General features: G+C 39.6%; 2 protein-coding genes across 2 annotated transcripts; one reads left to right on the top strand and one right to left on the bottom strand.

Moving 5' to 3' along the window:
• Window positions 1-104: 104 nt before the first annotated feature.
• ddx49 (DEAD (Asp-Glu-Ala-Asp) box polypeptide 49) lies at window positions 105-5952 on the bottom strand. The gene is made up of 14 exons (XM_053634760.1): window positions 5805-5952; window positions 5273-5583; window positions 4716-4839; window positions 4494-4579; window positions 4199-4320; window positions 3755-3942; window positions 2813-2953; window positions 1500-1575; window positions 1323-1399; window positions 1093-1190; window positions 935-1009; window positions 633-721; window positions 464-535; window positions 105-340 (listed from the first exon to the last, which is right to left on the bottom strand). Exons 2-14 carry the CDS (start codon window positions 5385-5387, stop codon window positions 170-172), a joined length of 1434 nt encoding a protein of 477 aa, XP_053490735.1. The 5' UTR covers window positions 5388-5583; window positions 5805-5952; the 3' UTR covers window positions 105-169.
• Window positions 5953-6154: 202 nt separating this feature from the next.
• Window positions 6155-14271, top strand: klhl26 (kelch-like family member 26). The gene is made up of 3 exons (XM_053634759.1): window positions 6155-6721; window positions 10016-10201; window positions 10684-14271. The coding sequence occupies exons 1-3, from the start codon at window positions 6672-6674 to the stop codon at window positions 12263-12265; spliced, it is 1818 nt and encodes a 605-aa protein (XP_053490734.1). The 5' UTR covers window positions 6155-6671; the 3' UTR covers window positions 12266-14271.
• Window positions 14272-20503: the final 6232 nt, after the last annotated feature.

Here is a 20503-nt window from a genome sequence, read left to right as displayed (position 1 = left end):
TGTGTAATAGGAGTTCTTGCGACGCTTCCAAACTCACAGAAATCAATGATTTTTTATGATGCGTTGTTTACTTGAAATAATCTTGATTGTCAAATGCATGAAATGATATGTATTAGTTTATTATTATATATATAAAAGAGATTGTACAGTCAATTTATAATACAAAAACTTATGAGGGTCCTGGAACAGTTTGGCTTGGAGCTGTTTTACACGTCGCTCTTTTTTTCAGCATCTTTCCTTTCTTCTTCTGGATGGCTTCCTGAATTCTTCCCTTGAATTTCGTTTTTTCTCTTTTTATTTTGGCAAGCTCATTCTTCCTCTTCTCTTCCAAATCAGGGTCCTGTGATTTAAAAACAACTTTATGATTCACAATACATCCAAAAAAATAAATGACCTGTTCTTTCATCGCTAAGCAGTTATCCTGCCACTCCTACACTATTATGCATTAAAATGAGATACTTACTTTCCCTTCGAGAATCATTTGCTTCCTTTTGTTGATTTCCTTTTTCTCATCAAAATCTGTTGCTTCCAGCTTCTTCAAAAAAAAAAAAAGGAAAGAAAATACAACTTCTTATACCCCTGAATGGCTTGGTTTCCCAAAACAAATAATTAAAATCAATAATCAGTCTTACAATCTCACACTGTCGTCTCGTCACGTTGACTTGGGTAAGAATCTTCAGCACCTCTTTCTCTTGAACTGGATACTCCTTCAGCTTGGCCTCTAAACAACCAAAACATCTCTGTTTTAGTTTAAATTGCTACTACTTACACAGTAAAGAACTGTCCATAGAACACATAGCAGTGATAACAAGTGACCATTATAAAGAATACAATGAACACGTGAAAGAGCCTTGTACCACTACAAAAGCATTATACTGCATTTCACTGCATTGTCATTCTTGAACATAATGATTTGCTTTGGTTGTGAACTTACGGATCTGCTCCTCAATAGCACTGATCAAATGAATGTCATACTGTGTGACCAGTGTAATGGAAACACCATTTCTTCCTGAAATACAATACCAGGAAATTAACCAGGTGTGAATGCAAACAGTTAGAGTAAAGCCATAGCATCAGTGTGAAGAAAGATACCTGCACGTGCAGTTCTGCCTACTCTGTGAATGTAGTTTTTTGGCAACCCGGGGGTATTATGATTGATGACAACCTGCACTGTAGGTATATCCAAGCCCCTTTAGAGAAATTATGAGGAAAAGATCATTTAACAAAAAAAAAAAAAAACACCACACTAGGAGTGCATACACAGTGTGGCTTGAGTCTAAGGACCTACAGAGAAATGTTCTTCTCTACAGCAGTGATCATACCTGGCAGCTACATCTGTAGCTATGAGGATCTTGAAGATATTGGATTTGAACTTGGCAAGGTTCGCAAAGCGTTGTTTCTATATCACACAAAAGTAATGGTGATAAACATACATGAGGAGAAGAATCCATAAATTCTGAATATAATGTGCACAGTTTGATTGGATAATGCACACGTACCTGTTTCATCATGGAATGCAAGGCAATGGTAGGAAATTTGAACTCCCGAAGCATCATTGTGAGTATTTGGCAATTTCTAAGCAGGAATACAAAAAAAACAAAATAAAAACAAACCATCAGTCTGTTAAAGGGGAATTAGGTAATATTTGTGAAAAAAGGTATCTAATTGTAAAATGAGAGGAAGTTGAATAAGTTTTGAATGATTTTTTTTCCCCTCCTTGCACCCATGTACACAAAGCTCCACCCACACAACTTATGATGATTAAAAAAATGATAACTAAAATTACCATTAGCAAGGACCGTCATGACATCAGTTTCACACGCACTCCAAAATTCAACTGCTTTGTAGCCAAGTTACAACTGTACGAACATGCAACTTCTCCTCATAATGATTCATGAGGATGTAAATGGGCGTGTCTATAAAATGACTGACAAGAAGCCAATCCAAATACAAACAAACATTCCAGACTGGAAATCAGGTTTAAAAAGTGGGGGGGTTTTCAGCCATGTAATACACTTGTTCTAAGACAATGGCTCAAAGCATTTTTTTAATCAGTTCTATGTAATTTCCCATATTTTTTTTAATAGTAAGAAATGAAAAATATTGACTACTGCACCTTTAATTACCCATGAACAGACCCTTATCAGACTAAAAGCTGCTTTGTACTTTTCAAGTTTGTTGAGTGTCACTGTATGATGCTAATAAAGTTTTGGTCAAATTCTGTGAATTACTGTTCTCAATTCTGATTGGTCTGAAGGTGCTGATTCATTTTCCCCTAACAGCAGCTCTACAATTAGTTTCAAATTGCAAGCTCCTCCGAATATTGCAGAGTTTATTTGAATTTGACAAAATGTGACTCTTAAAAAAAAAAAAAAATGCAGTGCAAGAGGAATAAAACACTTTAGGACATGCTGTTTTATGAAAACAAGTAATTTCGGTATGATAAAAGTTACCGTACTTCACATCCAGCTGCATCGCACCGCTCCATCACTGATTATTTTTCTATAACAGCATAGTGTTTTATTCCTTACTCACAAAGGACAGCATTCTGCTCGTGGCTTTTTTTCTTTTCTTTCCAATGCATGTTGTAGGACCATTTGCATCTTTGAGATTTAGGTCCAGAATTCCTGACACTGCCAGAACTCATTTGTCAGATGCTAAATCTCTGATGAACACGCCATATTAAGTGATCTAAGACAAATCAATTTTGACTCACAACCAAGTCATTTGCAATATCCTTCTGCAAAAGCTCGATCAAGTTGAAAAATTATACAGCCTTAATTAAGATCATTAATACTATTTGAAGTCTTACTTGCATGTGTTGGTGAAAACCATGATAGACCAGTCATCGTGTTCATCTTGGAATTTTTGGATAAGATTCACCAGGTACGCATCTTTGACTTTCTCGGGCGTTAAGATGTATCGCTGGTCTAGCTCTTCCACTGTTCGCACTCTGGAGAGGAGGGAGGAAATTATCATGAGTTACAAAAGTCTGTGAGCTGTGCGAGAACGAACGAAACGGCTTCACTAATCTTACATATTAAAGTAGGTTTTTGAATGAGAGTTCGACTCAATACTTCAGCCTGTAGCCATAACATAAGTGTGTCTTTGTTTAAAATTCAAATCGTTCTAGTTCTAACTGGAACAGAGTTTAGGAGGGTAAATCTCACTGGATTAACAAACCATCAGTGCACTGTATGTTTGTAATAATCTGATGGTCAGTAAATATACACTATATGGCAAAAAGTTTGTGAACACATGACCAGTCACATGTGCTTTTTGAACATTCCATTCCAGATGCAGTGTTCATTCAGCCACAAGAGCATTACTGAGGTCAGGCATTAATAGCCGAGATCACTCTGAATAATTGGTTATCGGCTGAGAAATGTAGTATTGGTGAATCTCTAAAAATAAAAAAAAAAGTTTTCAACAAGTGCGTTGAGGTGATGCTTCCTTAATAATAATAATAATAATAATAATAATAATCAACTTTATTTTATAAAGCGCCTCTAAAAGCAGCTTCTCAAACCGCTGTACACAAGATAAGCAGTACACAGAAAAATAAAACATAAAAGTTCATAAGAACAACATTAATAATAATAAGAAGAAGAAGAAGAAGCAGAAGAAGAAGAGAACATCAGCAGTCAAATGCAAGTTTAAAAAAGTGTGTCTTAAGTTGAGCTTTAAAAATGCCAAAGGTCTGAGCTTCCCTGAGTTCAGGAGGAAGAGAGTTCCAGTAAAGAGAGTTCCTTACTCGGATTTGTGCTCCCAGAAGAAAGGTTTGTTCATAGCAATGCTCTTGAGTTCCTGCAGCGTGTCTGTCAGCGTCGCACTGAAAAGCAGCGTTTGCCGTTTCGCCGGTACAATACTGAGAATAACTTCTAGGTCCTTAGTGAAATCTGTGCAGCCCTGCTCCAGCAAACGATCTGCCTCATCCAGGATCTATTGAGAAAACCAAATCCATAGCAACATTTACATTTATTCATTTAGCAGACTCTTTTATCTAAAGCGACTTACAAATGAGGAAATACAAGTAAAGCGATATATCAAGCGGAGAACAATACAAGTAGTGCTACAGTACAAGATTTATAACTGAGTTCTAGATATCAACATTTAAGTTCTGCTTGATTAGAGAAACCTTATAGATATTAATAAAAGTATCTGGATATGAATGTACGTGCGACAGCTGTTTTCTTACTAGGAATCGGAGTCTCTTCATATCAAACGTGTCCGAACTTCGAATGTGATCTGCTAATCTCCCGGGTGTAGCGACAACAACGTGGGGCTTTTTGGAAAGCTCCAAACCCTGAGTCACCATGTCTTTTAGAAACAGGAGCACAGAGAGTGATGTACAATTATTGAGTGTGTCTGATTTTATTTTTTTATTTATTTTTAAAGGGATGTACACAACTGTCTTGCTGTTTATTAATGTCCAAATCTGGCTTTTCATATTCTTTACGTTAACTGTGTTTAGGTTTAGTTTTCAACCATACCCATTCCTCCAACAATGATACAGTCTCTCAGTCCCAGAGGCTTTCCCAAAGCTCTAAACTGTTCAGCTATCTGATAAGCCAGTTCCCTGAGGAGTCAAGAACGAAACATAAACACAAAGTGTGGCATATAGCGATTGTATTATTTTATACTAGGTTAACGACTTCTTGTGTGACTTCATAGCAAGGATTCATTTAAATGTTAACTGAATAAAGATAATCAACCTTGTAGGCGTTAACACTAAACAGAAGATGCCGTAGGGATCTTCAGATAACTTCTGCAGCACCGGAAGCACAAATGCTGCTGTTTTTCCGCTTCCAGTTTTTGCACAGCCCATACAGTCTCGACCTTTATTTCCAGCGTAAAGACAGCAAATTAACACACATATTACTCACTTTACTCTTTCACTCACTTTACTCTCACTCCTCATTTTACTCTCACTCACTCTACTCTTTCACTCACTCCTCATTTTACTCTCATTCACTCACTTTACTATTTCATTCACACACTTACTACTCTTTCACTCACTCCTCATTCACTCACTACTCATTTTACTCTCACTCACTTACTCCTCATTCACTCACTTTACTCACTCACTTTACTCTTTCTTTCACTCACTCACTCCTCACTAATTCACTCACTACCTCACTTTACTCATTCACTCACTACCTCACTTTACTCATTCACTCACTCACTACCTCACTTTACTCATTCACTCACTCACTACCTCACTTTACTCATTCACTCACGGTGTTGTGAAACGCAAAAACACAGAACCCACCTTCCAAAATAGCTGGCATGCAATTTTCTTGCACCGGGGTCGGTCGGGTGATACCCATCTGTTTACACTGATCAACCAGCCACTCGGACAGGCCAAGAGACGCAAACGCTGCCATTCTGAATTAGTCGAAAATTATCACAATAACCTAAACTATTAGGGTGGTTGTTACCAAGCGCAAACCCATGAACAGTATCGATATTTCTGCCTTATATTCAAGAGCGCTGTAATCCATATACCCTCGTGGAGCTATCAGTACGGCGCGTCCGTTCTACGTCATAAAACTGCGTCCCGACGCCTAGCGGCATACCACTCTACCGCAGAGAATAGAGAATGACAAAATAAAAGTTAACTTGTTATTAATTTAAGGATATATTCAAGAATTTAATATTTAAATATATAATATTTGCCACTCTATCCCTTGTTCCCAACGATATTCCAATGTTGTGGTATCATTAACAGCTGTCAGGATGCGTTCCCTCTGCTATGATTGATAAATTTAGGGATAGCAGGCTAAAATATACACAGGACTTACTTGTTGTGAGTAAACAAATCAGCGGTATGAATTTGACAGATGTATGAGCTTTATTTCCCCAACCTATCCCGATGAGGAAGCGGAGTTATACACAACACCTGTACATCCAGTCTCTTTCTGTTTTGAGATTTATAGGAGTTTATACTGACCAATCACCGGACGAGTTGGGTGCGCACGCTCAGCAAATCCTAAAGCAGGAGGCGGGACTTGTCAGTATAATAATTGGAAATTGTAACGTTAAAGAAGGAATTATAGAGCTAAAAATAAAAAGTTGTCTATACTTTAACTATCGGCTATATTTTCATCCAAAAATGTAAGGGAAAAAAAAAGTTTGTTTGTTGACATTTGGAAATAAATTTCATGGTGAGATATGTGTATCGGATTCTGCGCAGAGTCAAGGCGACGTGAACACTCCCAAAACTTCATAGCATTACGTAGTCATGCGGTTCAGTGTATATAGAGAGAGAGAGAGAGAGAGAGAGAGAGAGAGACACACACACACACACACACACACACACACACACACACACACACACACACACACACACACACACACACACACAGAGACAGACACAGACACAGGTGGCTTGTATAAAGCAGGTGATCCGTTTGACTTTGTTTCGGTATTAATGCATAGTACATTTGTCTAATTTGATGATAGACTGATAGACACAGGACTGATAAAGCTCAAGCTTGCATCCATCGTGGACTGAGACACCCTGAAGTCTTGCATCTGATTGTATCTGAAGAGCATCTTCATCTAGAAATATGCGTGCACACTTGATTGGCACGATTTGCAGTCCATGTGCGCAGAGAGGTTGTTTAATCTCTGCATGATGTCCTTTACTGAGCACGGCGGGTTCAAACATGGCGGAGTTGGATGGTGGGGAACTCTCTGCGAGTCGTTCACAGAGCAGGTAACGATGCTTCCCACCAAGTTTACAACAACAAAACACTGACTTTCTCCAGCTAGGTGCCAGTTAAGAGTCTGTGCACTGTAGCTGTAATGTTATTGCTCTAACACGTCCAATACATCACCTATTGTATGTTAAGTAGGCTTGGAGCAAATCTAATTACTGACTACTTACACTGAGAATGTTTTTAACAACTAAATGTTTTTAACAAGTTAAATGATTGCTTTTAATTATTTTTAACAGTTTTTTTTGTTTGTTTGTTTGTTTTTTTTAAACCAGAATTATGCAGTGTCTTGAGGGGAAAAGGTGTCCTATGCTTATACTTATGCTACCTTCAAGTGCAGTGGGAATAATTGTGAATACCAGTTCCTGACCTAAAAGTTCAAAAACAAACGTCCCTTCAACCGCTATCTTAGACAGTCATTTAATACCCGAGTTGTTACCATTTTATCATGACTAAATACTGGGTGTCTTACGTCATATTCCATTGGTTTCATTATATACTTTATACAATGATTGGGAATATTAAGAAGACGCCAAAATGAATTAGGCTAGCTGTATGTATTGTCGAGTGGGAAACATAAGTAATCGGAAAGAACTTGAAGGAAGCATTAGTTCTGGATTCATCTACAGTTAAGTCTATAAAAAGAATGCTACAACTACACAAACAAGTATCCTGTTGTAATAAATGGTATGTCAAAATTAGGGATGTGACACCAATATATAAAATAAAATAAAAAATAAGTGCTTATCAATACCAAAACTGATAGAGAAATGAATGATGTACTTTGTGTTAGTCAAAAAGGAGTGGCATGGAAGTTTTTGTTTAGCTCTTTTTATTGGTTACTTCCGTGTGCTGCTAGCAATGAAATACCCGTGTTGAGTTTTATGTTTAAGATGTTATGGTGTTTAAACTGTATCTTTAATAGAGAGAGTGAGGAGTGGAAAAAGGGAAAGGAAGCGTATGTGGCTCAGTGCTCGCAGAGCTGAAGTACTCTCACGTGTGACCGATTCTCTGCTCCTTTGTGTCACTGTCTTCACATTTACGAATAGCTTTGTGTGATGGCAGTTCACATCACCTTGTGCTCATTTTAACAACCGTACTTGCTGACACTGTGCCACATACTCGGTGTGGCTGTCCTTGCTCGCTCTATTAAAGATGCTGGTTAAAATGCCATAAGACATCTTGCACTACGACAACATACACTAGACCACATAGTACTAGACCACATAGTACTAGACCACATAGTACTAGATCACATGGTTTGAAGCCTTTTTTTTAATGAGTATAAGGAAACAAGTAGGTTATGAGATTGATGCCTGATACCAGTATTGGTATTGATGAATCCCTAGTAGGGGTCAACAGAGTGTGGATATTACAGATACCTATAACTAAGGTGGGCAGTACCTGCTGATAACCGATTAATCAACCCATAGGTTTTTTTTTTAATTGATACTGACTGAAAACAACACTCAAAGTAAAATATTGCCGAAATTTATTACAAAAATAAACAGTACTGATTGTAGCAAGAAAATGTACTGTACCTTTAAATGAAAAATATTATATAAACAATATCATATAAAGATTAATACATATTAATAATATTTGCAGCCTAACTGAACCAAAAAGTAACACTTCAAATAAAAAATAAAAATGGAGACCTCGAAAATGAATCCAAAAACACTTCAAATAACACAACAAAATTTGGCAGTGATGGTTTTATTTCGTCTTTATCGAGTGTGGAATTTTTGGCAATAACCAGCAGTTCCAACAATTGGGTACCGGTGGTGATTAATAGGCAAAAACTATCCATCGGTCGACCTCCAATTCCAAGTCAAAATAGTAACTGCTGCTCTGGTTAGAATAGTGTTATTGTGTGCTACAGTGTGTCCCCAAAGTTTCCATTCATAGGGGACCGTTTTCCAGCACCACGTCGGTTGTTCCTTCGTCAGTGAATGTTCGTGGACGTCTCGGTTGGTCCACAACACTTCCAGTCTTTTTGAATTTGTTAATAAGTTTGGTAGCAGTGTCGTGAGTGTCGTGAGTGTCGTGAGTGTCGTGAGTGTCGTGAGTGTCGTGAGTGTGTGTGGTGTGCTTGCCATGTTTCCTGTTAAAGTCCATTGCAATTTCCCAATCCAGCCTTGAGAATGATTTCAATACGTTCTGCTTTTGTCAGACACATTCTTAAAGGTTATCTGGGGGAAAAATTTTTTAAAAATTATGTATGTGTGTGTATGTATGTGTGTGTATGTATGTATGTGTGTGTATGTATGTGTGTGTATGTATGTATGTGTGTGTATGTATGTGTGTGTATGTATGTGTGTGTGTGTGTGTGTGTGTGTGTGTGTGTGTGTGTGTGTGTTAATTTCCCCCTATGTATCAAGACTTTTGGGACACTCTCTAGTTAGTTCTGTATTATAGAACTGGTTATTAATAGCACGTGACCATAATTTCATGCTGCATTTAGGAATATGGATTTATTCACTATTATACTACAAGTTTCAGACCTCCTTTTAAGGACTCCTGTTGGTTCTTGCTATGATTTGCTGTACTTTGGTTTCCATATCAAAACAGGTTATATATTTGATGCTGTGGGATTATTTCCTGTTTTCCATGATTATTTCCGGTTTGATAATATATTCTGATTTTATGGGTAATGGATACATCATTTATTCATTTTAAGATCAATTCAATTTAATGTGATTATGTAACTATCTTTGTTCACTTCTGATGTACATGTATCTGTTCCTTGGATCATAATGTCTTGTCCTTGCCCATGTTTTTCTTTTATCTTAGCCATGGACAGTATCTATGTGGTCTTGCATGTGTCGTCTTGCACGTCCACATCAGTATAAAAAGTCTGCCGTGTCCAACTTTTTGTTTTGATTACTGAACGCCCATGTCTTTTCTTTCTTTTCTTTTCTTTTTTTTTTGGGGGGGGGGGGGTATCCTGGCTCTTGGTCTCCTGATTCTTTAGTCATCTTACTTCTGATGGAACTGCAGCGTTTTGATGTTCATCCAGAAAGATTTCCAACAATACGTAATATACTTTGGATGAATAATTAAAAAGAAAACGCAGTTGCAGGTGTCACGTAGGTTGGCGCTTAGAAACTAGAGAGCCTGTTGCTGGGGAGTCGGCACAAACAGAGTAGCGAGAAGCTCTGTTCGTGCACATTCCCATAGAGCGGCTGGTGTCGTGTGTGTGTTTGTGAGTTTGATGGACTACCTTGCCAGAGACTGCGAATCTCGTGCGGTAAGAGATGAAAGACGTAAACTGTTTCTTCTTTTTTTTGCAGCATGGCCAACAATAAGAACAGCACCCTTCGCTGCACATTCTCAGCTCCTAGTCACAGTAACTCACTTCTTAGGGGGCTTTCTGCACTGCGAGATCAAGGCCAGTTACTGGATGTAGAACTCACAGTCAACAACGAATGCTTCCAGGTGCACAAAGCAGTGCTGGCATCCTGCAGTGACTACTTTAGGTGAGGATTCTTTTGATATGGAAATGTAAAATGCTAGATATTGTCTTGAGTCACAGTAACTCAACAAAAGGGGGAATTTGATCTACTTTCCTGGAATGTAATATGCTTCAATCAATAATTAAGGCAGTGAAGCACAAAGCCATGCTTTGGGGGGAAACAATCTGATAAATAAATGTTGACCAAGCAATTTTATGGTGCATGAACCTGGGTATTATAACGGCAGTTGTAATGTTTGTTCATCATTTGGAGTTTGCTGAAACAGAATATGCTTCAATTATTAATTTAGGAACTTATCGAGCGCTTCCTCTGCTAATGGTTTGAGTCATCAAATTATATGGATACACTCACTTTATTGTGAAAGGTTTTGAGTGGAAGTTGTCAGAGGAATACAACTTTGTATTTATTATAAAACAATGGTGCCACATGATTCATGTTTTCCATTTATTTATTTATTTATTTATTTATTTATTTATTTATTTTAGAGCCATGTTCACTGGTGGGATGAAAGAGTCAAACCAAGCAACAATTGAGCTTAAGGGCTTGTCTGCACGTGGCTTAAAACACATCATCGATTTCGCCTATAGCTCGGAGGTCACGCTCGACCTCGACTGCATCCAGGATGTGCTTGGGGCAGCGGTCTTCCTTCAGATGGTGCCGGTTGTGGAGCTCTGTGAAGAGTTCCTGAAATCAGCCATGAGCGTCGAGACTTGTTTGAACATCGGTCAGATGGCTGCCGCCTTCAGCTTGTCCTCTCTGAAGGAATCCGTGGACACGTTCACGTTCCGTCACTTCCTGCAGATTGCCGAAGAGGAGGATTTCCTGCATATCCCCATGGAGCGGCTGGTGTTTTTCCTGCAGAGCAACAAGCTGAAGGGATGTACCGAGATTGATTTGTTCCACGCGGCCATCCGATGGCTTCGGCATGATGACTCGCGCCGTCCTGCAGCGAATGAGGTGCTGCGGCACGTGCGCTTCCCGCTCATGCGCTCCTCTGAGCTGGTGGACCGTGTGCAGACTGTGGACATCATGGTGGAGGATGTGTTGTGCAGGCAGTATCTACTTGAGGCCTTTAATTATCAGATACTTCCTTTTCGCCAGCACGAGATGCAGTCCCCTCGCACCGTCATTCGGTCAGATGTTGTCTCGCTTATTGCTTTCGGTGGCACACCGTACACTGACAATGACCGTACAGTGAGCTCAAAGGTGTATTGCCTGGCTGAAAGCACGGCGAGGCAGTTCAAGGAGCTGACCGACATGGAATCAGGCTGCAGCCACGCCTGTGTTTCCGTTCTCGACAATTTCGTTTACGTGGTGGGGGGCCAGCATCTGCAGTACCGTAGCGGTGAAGGCGCTGTGGACATCTGTTTCCGATACGATCCCCATCTCAACCAGTGGTTGCGCATCAGGCCGATGCAGGAGAGCCGCATTCAGTTCCAGCTCAACGTACTGCAAGGACAGCTGTATGCCACCGGGGGGCGCAACAGATCCGGCAGCCTTTCATCTGTTGAATGTTACTGCCCCAAGAAAAACGAATGGACGTACGTGGATTCGCTAAAGAGAAGGATATGGGGTCACGCAGGGGCAACATGCGGAGATAAACTTTATATCTCCGGGGGATATGGGGTTTCCGTGGAGGATAAGAAGTCTCTTCATTGCTATGATCCAGCCACAGACCAGTGGGATTTCAAATGCCCAATGAATGAGCCACGAGTGCTGCACGCCATGATCAGTGTAAATGAGCGTGTCTATGCTCTTGGAGGAAGAATGGACCACGTGGACCGCTGCTTCGACGTTCTTGCCGTGGAATATTACGTTCCGGAGACGGATCAGTGGACCACGGTTAGTCCGATGCGTGCAGGCCAGTCTGAGGCAGGCTGTTGCTTATTGGACAGAAAGATTTACGTTGTCGGAGGATACAACTGGCATCTGAATAACGTCACGAGCATCGTCCAAGTCTACAACACCGAAATGGACGAGTGGGAGAGGGATCTGCACTTCCCAGAATCCTTCGCTGGAATTGCTTGTACACCTATAATACTGCCACAAACTGCCACACAGAGGTGACTTCCTTAGCTGGAAAATGTGAGGTGATATCACACAAGGGTATTTTTGTTTGTTTGTTTGTTTGTTTATATATTTAAACCCCTGTTCCTTCAAATAGTTGCATTTTGGTTTGACATGTTCAAGTAGAAATCTGTTCAGTGACTGTAAACCTGCCGAGAGAGCCGAACTCATGATTATAGTTCTCTTTCTGCTGATGTAAGTGTTGGCATATGCACAATTCATCAGCTGTTGTTTTGAAAGCCAAAAGCCTACATGTATTAGCGCTCTAATATGTACATTCCCATCCGTCTCGGATGGGATGGGCAAAACGGGCAGTGTACTTCACTGAAAGAAAGACCTCAACAAAAAGAAGAACCCTTGCAGAACACGCAGTCATGGCTACATTAATGTTTTTCTAGAACAGTCTGAACCGCCAGGAGTACAGAATTTTTTTGAGAAGACAGAGAGCCAAAGAGGACTCCCTGATGCTACAGGATTTACATTTAAGGCATTTGGCAGATGCACTTATCCAGAAGGACTTGCATACTGAGCAGTTGAGGGTTGAGGGTCTTGCTCAAGGGCCCAGCAGTGGTTGACGGTGTTGGGATTTGAACACGCAACCTTTCAATCAGTAGTCCAGTGTTTTTAACCATTGCGCTACCACTGCCCCTGGTCTTCAACAATACACAATCCCTTGTTCCAGACCTCACTTTAGCGCTCTAGTATTATGTTGTGCATCAGTGAATTGGTCTCATAGCTAGTGTGTTTGGGCTTTTTTTTTTAAAGAACTATTAACAGTAAGTTTTATATAAACACCACTTCCTTAAAATGTATTATTACTTACTTTGAAATAATATAATACACTTTTGCTATTGCGTGGCAATGTAGTGCAGTGCGTAGTGTTGTCACCTCACAGCTCCAATTTCCCGATTTCAATTACTGTATGTACGGGTTTCCTCTGGGTTCACCGGTTTCCTCCCAGCTCCTAAAAGCATGACCATGCTAAATTTCCCCGAAGTGTGAATATGTGTGCATGGTGCCTTGGATGGACTGGCATCCCTTCCAGAGTGTATTCTCACCTCATGCCTAGTGGCTCCAGATCCACTGCAAACTTTTTTTTTTTCTTTTAGGTTTTGGCACGTTCGCCTCACACCTCCAGGGTCCGGGGTTCGAGTCCCGCCGGGGCCATGGGTGTTTGCATGTTCTCCCCGTGCTGCGGGGGTTTCCTCCGGGTACTCCGGTTTCCTCCCCCAGTCCAAAGACATGCATGGTAGGCTGATTGGCATGTCTAAAGTGTCCATAGTGTATGAATTGGTGTATGTGAGTGTGCCCTGTGATGGACTGGCACCCTGTCCAGGGTGTACCTGCCTTGTGCCCGATGCTCCCTGGGATAGGCTCCAGGTTCCCCGTGACTCTGAAAAGGATAAAGCGGTAGAAGATGGGTGGATGGATGGTTTTGGGTTGCCTTTATAAAATAGACCTGGCAACCCTGTCAAACAGAGCATAAATAATCAAAGAACAGCAGTGGTGGTGAAAGATGCAAAAATGCATTAGAGAGAGTGGTTTTCTTTGTGAAAGAAAGTGAAGAGACCTAGTAATTCATGCTGCTGTTTTCACAAATACAACCCCGACTGTGTAAAATGTAAATGATTTGCAAATCTCTTAAACCCATGTTATTCACAATAGAACATAGAAAACATATTGAATGTTTAAACTGAGGAAATGTACCATTTTAATGAAACAGCCGTTTCTTTTTACTAACACTTTTCCAGCCTTTGGTTGCCCCGTTTTTGCCCCAACTTTTTTGAGACGTGTTGCAGCCATCAAATTCAAAATTACCTTACTTTCTTTCTTAAAATGGCCCTTTTCCTCAGTTTAAACATTCGATATGTATTCTATGTTCTATTGTGAATAACGTATGGCTTTATGAGATTTGCAAATCATTGTTCTCTGTTTTTATTTACATTTTACACAGCATCCCCACTTTTTTTGGAATCCGGGTTGTACAATCAGACGGATGAATTAGGAATCGAACAACGTCCTCTTGTGTCCACTGATGCACGCAGCTATCTAATATTTGGACCAATCCCAAAGTGATGTCTGAAACAAAAATCAGTGTTCGGTTCTGTTTCCAAGCTCGCGCCCGTTCAAACATTCTCACTCCGAATATTCCTTTTTGCTTTGACGCCTCTGTTTTTGTTTGAAACATACCGCTGGTTTAAGGGCTTGCAAGACTTCAGAGAGTTGCTTTATAATGATGGTTGACGTACACCATGCAGCGTCTTCTGAAAACCTTCTTAATGAAGTGACTTAGTGACTGGTTTATCCTGATTCTCCTTTATAAAGAGAAGTGTTTACTGTTCTCCAAACCCTTTCTGCAAAGACATCGTTAACATAGAAAGCTCTGAAGCAGTTTCTCGACTCATTAGCACTTCTGGGGATGTATGTACAAATGGAAAATATGTCCCTTCAGGCTAAATGTGCATTTAATTTACTTAATCATTTATGTAGATGGTTTATCTTTGATACTGAAATGTGCTAAGCACAATACGACTCCTATCCATCCTTCGAGAACATCCAGTTCCTAGGTGCGATTTACATAATTCTCCTTCAGTCTTTTTTGTAATCTCTTACAAAGTCCGTAAGCACACCAGATTCATTTCATAATGCACTTTATACCTGACAAACTGAATACAGCACTGCAAAATCCAAGTGCCGACTGCAGTTAGTACTTTCACTGTGATATTATATCTTAATGGAGGAGCTTAATGGATTAACAGAATGTCTCGTCGTAATGCTAGTGCTGAGGGCACTGACCTACGACATCACAAAGCAAAATCCTGTCATGATGTAAATAAGTGTGTGAGGACTGAGGAAGACCGAATCAGCATGTTTCTCTCTTTATTTGAATGTATAACGATCACCACGGTCTTAAGGACTGCAACAACACTGGCTGCTGCAGAGAAGTATTTTCTAGATTTTGTTTGTTCTGTACAGTTTGTATCGAATAAGGCACATGCTTACATTTGTACACAGTTTGTGGCTTCATGACTTGCTATCTACTGTTAACCACATGGCTCAGGATGTGTATAGGGCACAAGATCTTGGCTACACACACTGCACAAAGGTTTGAAGGCAATCCTAGTAGACTGATTTGAGTTTGAGAAAACATGTGAAGTGAATTTAATATAATGAGAGACTTTTATTTATTTAAGCACTCTCTTGATTTCTCTCTGCTAGTATGTTATTGCATGAGTATTATTTTTTGCTTATCACTAGCCATATTCCATTAAAGCACAATACCAGAATGAAGTAGCAAGTTTTTATTTTGAATCTTCTTCGTATTACCCGAATATCGCTCTAAATTAAGTTCAATGCTTTCTGGCTTTGCAGAAAAGTGGGTCCCATTTGCTGGATCTGATCAAGACATGAGTGAATTAGTTGAATTGGTTCTACAAGAATTTATTTATTTATTTATTTATTTTAAATGTAGCACCATTTCAGATTTGTTCCACTACTTTTGTTGTTCAGTCCCTCTGGGATTTCGCGATCGCAGAAATGAACGCAAAATCAATTAAACTCACGCAATTTTCGGAGGAGCTTGCAATTTTTCAAAACTACGGCAGATTTTCTGTAGGTTTGTGCCAAGACACATCACGTGACTTCATCACAACACGCACTCAGCCAAAGCCCTCTTCAATTCACAATTTGTGATATTGCTATTTTGGCAATTCTAGTAGTTTTACACACACAAAAAAAAAACACAAGCACAAAAACTCAACAAATTGCTTTGCAGATTTTGAAAAAAGTCGCCGCAAATTCAAGCATTTTTGGCCACAACCATAACCAAAAAAAACCTCTGAGAAATCCTGTATGGACTGAAGGTGATGATGTTTTTGTTTAATGTAGCAACAAGGACTTGCTGCAAGAAGTTAAATATCAGCGGAAGGCACTCCTGTTCATTATGTAAAATTTTCATATCCTGCATTTACTTTTCTTCTCTTGGGTCAATTAAATCCATGTCTTTGTCTCTGTAAATGTGTATGTCTGTTGTATCGTGTGTATATTGTGTACGTATTAAATCGTCACAATCACAATATGCATTCACTTTAAAAGGAACACCTGTACACGGGCCAGTTCATGTAGCAGCGGTGCAGTGCGTAAAATGCTTACAGATACAGGTCAAGAGTTTCAGTTAACTTCATGTTCATGTCATGCATCAGAAAGGGGGGAGGGGGGGGTTGAATCTGATCTCATGACTTTGATCTGATGTGATCTGCTGCTATTGTAGTCCATCTGCATCGACATTCAACATGTGCATATTGACCTGAGCATTTTTTTGCTCAGTATAGTAAAGAGTGGCTGTTTGAGTTACCGTAGTCTTTCTGTCAGCTTGAAACAGTCTGGCCATTCCTTTCTCACATGTTTCTCATCAACCAGGTGTTTCCACCCACAGAATTGCCGCTCATGAAAAACCCAGGAGATCAGCAGTTTCTGAACTATTCATCCCGTTTGGCATCGTGCCAGCAACAGTCCCACAAAAGTCACCTGATTTCACCTTTTATTCACAATCTAATGTTTGATGTGAACGTCACCAAAAGCTGCAACCTATATCTGCATGACTTTACGCATTAAATTGCTGTCACGTGATTGGCTGATTTGGATAATAATTTGATAATTGCTTGAAGGTATATGTGTTCCTAATAAATTGGTCGGTGAGTGCATCTCTCGATTTTGTGCTGCTGTAATCCATTTTAATGTTCGTCATGAACATCATCTCAGGCTTTCCTGTTCTTCCTCTGGATACTTCCCATATTGAGCAAGTATTGTTCTTAATTAAACACAAAGAATGTAATTAAAAGCCTCAAATATTATTCTTTTCCCCCATATTTCTGTGTGTACATACCGTATTGCGGTGTTTCATAACGATAGACGTTAGCATGATGTATAATGTGCTTTGTGGTCTGTATTAATGCCATGTCATTCGCAGTGAAAGATAAGCTTGCTTGTATAATGGTTTAAGCTGTTGAATGTACCACTCCTCCGTAGAACTTTGATTCTGACTGCCGTCCTTTTTGTTTTAGTTTCTTTGTGAGATCATTTTTACTTTTGTTCCAATTTTTCTGTACCAATTTATAGTGACTTTTACTAATAACGTTATTCATTTAATAAACAAGAAATGGTGAGATTTGTGCCTTACCTCCCATGTCAGTGTGTACTACTTACCAGCCATAGCAAGTTTCAAAATGCTGACCAGCAATCGTTCCTGGGTTTCTGAAACGTAGAGGAAACATCATTTTGCTGCTCCTCTATAGGTGCAGTTTGTAATATTTAAAAGTATTTCTAGACCTGTAATAATCCTACAGTACATTTTTTAAAAAGATACCTTAGATTAACAGTTAAGTGGATTTGGCTTATTTCTCATTTCAGGCTTCAGAAATGAGCTCAGCACCAAGATGGACCAGAACGTCTCAGCTCAGCTGCTTTTCCTTAGAAGGTGATTCATGAGGCGTAAGTGATTTCAATAGAAGCCCCAGTCACAAGCAAGTTAATGCAATTTAACAGGAATTTAGAAGGAACGGGATTTTGTGTGAGCGCAAGCCAGAGTCGAAATCCTGGGAAGAAGGAGACGACAGCGTTCCAGCAGGACTTTAATTGGTTATTACTGTTTATTGTGTGAACGAAAGCCAGGAAATTACTGGGTATGATGCACTGACTAACCCTTTCAGGCTGCTTATTTAAAACATTTGCAAAGTGAATCCGTTCAAGCTCCTCCAAATATCACAGAGTTTGCTTGATTTTGTGTTCATTTCTGCAACTGATGGAAGGAAAGCCTATATGTTAATAAAGGACAAATGGCTGGAGGGGGGAAAAAAAACAAACAATTAAGAAACGGTGGAGGAAATTCTTTGTCAGGATCAATCCTTTATCAGCACTACCTTTTATAAATCACTTGCACAGTCTAAGAGTGTGGTGTAGGAGGACGCAAAAGGCTGAAATATAGACTGTAGACGAACATACTTTCTCCAAACCAGCCTGCCTCATCTTTTTAAAGTGCTGCATAACCCCCTCCGAGGAAGGCACTATCTGCCCTCTTCTGCATGCACAAGCTCATCGATGCCCATGATTGGCTAGTGATAATGTGATAGATAGGGGATACAGAGAGCACGGCCAATTTTGCTTTCTTGATTCCTGTGGCATCATCGGGATTTTAACACGCAATCGCTCAATGACTGGGTAAACATTTTTCTGTTGTGCTGTTCAGAAACCCAGATTTCAATATTTATTTATGGATTAGTATACCTCACTTCCTGTGCAACCTAGGGTTTTGTTACACATATTATGGGCTTCCTTGAGGTTCTCCGGTTTTTTCCCAATACCATGCCAGTAGGCAGATTGGCTGAGATAAATTGGTCAAGCCGATGGTCAAGACAACCACGGTAGAAAATGGAGTATGAGGTTTTAGGGTAAACGTCAGATGTTTATGAAGCTGGCGCTCCTCTCATGTAGACACTGGAAGTAAGTATACATGCACGCTTATTAACTACTGTAATAATGTATTAGAAGAGAGTGTTTGTTCAATTAAAACCATCCATTTTGAAAAATGTAATATGCAAAATAATGAGCATTTCAGTTCTATAATTTGTTATAAATAGATTAAGTTTTGATCCTGGTTTACAGCCCACCCTGCTGGAAAAAAAACACAAGCAATACAAACCATCACAGAAATTCTAATGGTTTTCACTACAAATACCATTACAAACCATCAGCTGTTAACCATTACATCCATTACCAAATGGTTTCCATTACATAGTAGGATGTATTAAGGATACCTTAATGGTATCTGCTACACATAACATGCCACCACTAGAAGGCAACAGATTACCAGTAGAGACCCACAAGGACCATTACAGCTTCCATTAAAACCAGTACAATTCCTATTAGAACCATTAAAACTAGAGATGCACCGATGTATCGGCCAATAATAGTTTAAAAACATCTGATGATCAGGGACGATTATATCCTGTCAATCAAAAGAGGGTGGGAAAACACATCGATTTTGGGCTGTGTGTAAAGATGATGTATCTTGTGTGGAATGATGACAAAACTGCAGTTTTGTCATCTCTGCACTGCTAAAATTTTACATCGGAAGTGAGCAAAAGTGAAACGGGAGTTTCGGCATAGCGTCTAATTATTTATTTTTTTGCCTCGCTGCTCGCGCTAAATTAAAGCGGCAGTACACCGGTGAAAGATTTAAATGAAGATGAATTGACAAAGTATATCTTGCACAGAAAAATATATTTGTAGAGTAGTGTATTTCATATCCAGTTAATGTTAATATATATAAAAAGTTGATATATATTATCAGTTTGATATTTAATGATGAAGTAGAAATGCTTGTGTTTGTGGAGAGTGAATGTGAGTCTAACAGGAGGTTTTTAGAATTCAGTCAATGTTAATATGAATTAATAACATTCAATAAGTGAAGAAATCTTACTTTAATCTTCAGAATTTAGTTCATGTGTTAATGTTAGAGTAATGTATTTTCTATTTATGAGACCAGTTACTGTGATACAACTTGTTGAAATGGAGAAAATAAAGTTTTTATTTGCATTTTTTTCAGAATTGTGGAATTAATTATTATTGATTTAATCACTCTGAATAATCGGCTATCGGTACCGGCCGACATCATTCTGAATAATCGGCATCGGCCGACATCATTCTGAATAATCGGTTATCGGTACCGGCCGACATCATTCTGAATAATCGGTTATCGGTACCGGCCGACATCATTCTGAATAATCGGCATCGGCCGACATCATTCTGAATAATCGGTTATCGGTACCGGCCGACATCATTCTGAATAATCGGTTATCGGTACCGGCCGACATCATTCTGAATAATCGGTATCGGCCGACATCACTCTGAGTAATCGGTTATCGGTATCGGCCGACATCACTCTGAATAATCGGTTATCGGTATCGGCCGACATCACTCTGAATAATCGGTTATCGGTATCGGCCGATATTCTGAATAATCGGTTATTGGTATTGGCAGACATCACTCTGAGTAATTGGTTATCGGTATCGGCCGACATCACTCTGAATAATCGGCATCGGTATCGGCCGACAGCACTCTGAATAATCGGCTATCGGTACCGGCCGACATCATTCTGAATAATCGGTATCGGCCGACATCACTCTGAGTAATTTTTTATCGGTATCGGCCGATATCATTCTGAATAATCGGTTATCGGTA

This window comes from Ictalurus furcatus, chromosome 10, assembly GCF_023375685.1.
Source record: "Ictalurus furcatus strain D&B chromosome 10, Billie_1.0, whole genome shotgun sequence".
NCBI lineage: Eukaryota > Metazoa > Chordata > Actinopteri > Siluriformes > Ictaluridae > Ictalurus > Ictalurus furcatus.
Note: the sequence above shows the minus strand (reverse complement) of the source record. Positions and strands in the feature narration are given on the sequence as shown.

Coding starts and splice junctions, on each gene's coding strand:
- ddx49 (XM_053634760.1), bottom strand. CDS start 5,387: ATGGCAGCGTTTGCGTCTCTTGGCCTGTCCGAGTGGCTGGTTGATCAG. Junction 1,576..2,812: donor GTTTTCACCAACACATGCAA/GTAAGACTTCAA, acceptor ATTCCTGCTTAG/AAATTGCCAAATACTCACAA. Junction 1,191..1,322: donor GCTACAGATGTAGCTGCCAG/GTATGATCACTG, acceptor ATTTCTCTAAAG/GGGCTTGGATATACCTACAG.
- klhl26 (XM_053634759.1), top strand. CDS start 6,672: ATGGCGGAGTTGGATGGTGGGGAACTCTCTGCGAGTCGTTCACAGAGC. Junction 6,722..10,015: donor GCGAGTCGTTCACAGAGCAG/GTAACGATGCTT, acceptor TTTTTTTTGCAG/CATGGCCAACAATAAGAACA. Junction 10,202..10,683: donor TCCTGCAGTGACTACTTTAG/GTGAGGATTCTT, acceptor TATTTATTTTAG/AGCCATGTTCACTGGTGGGA.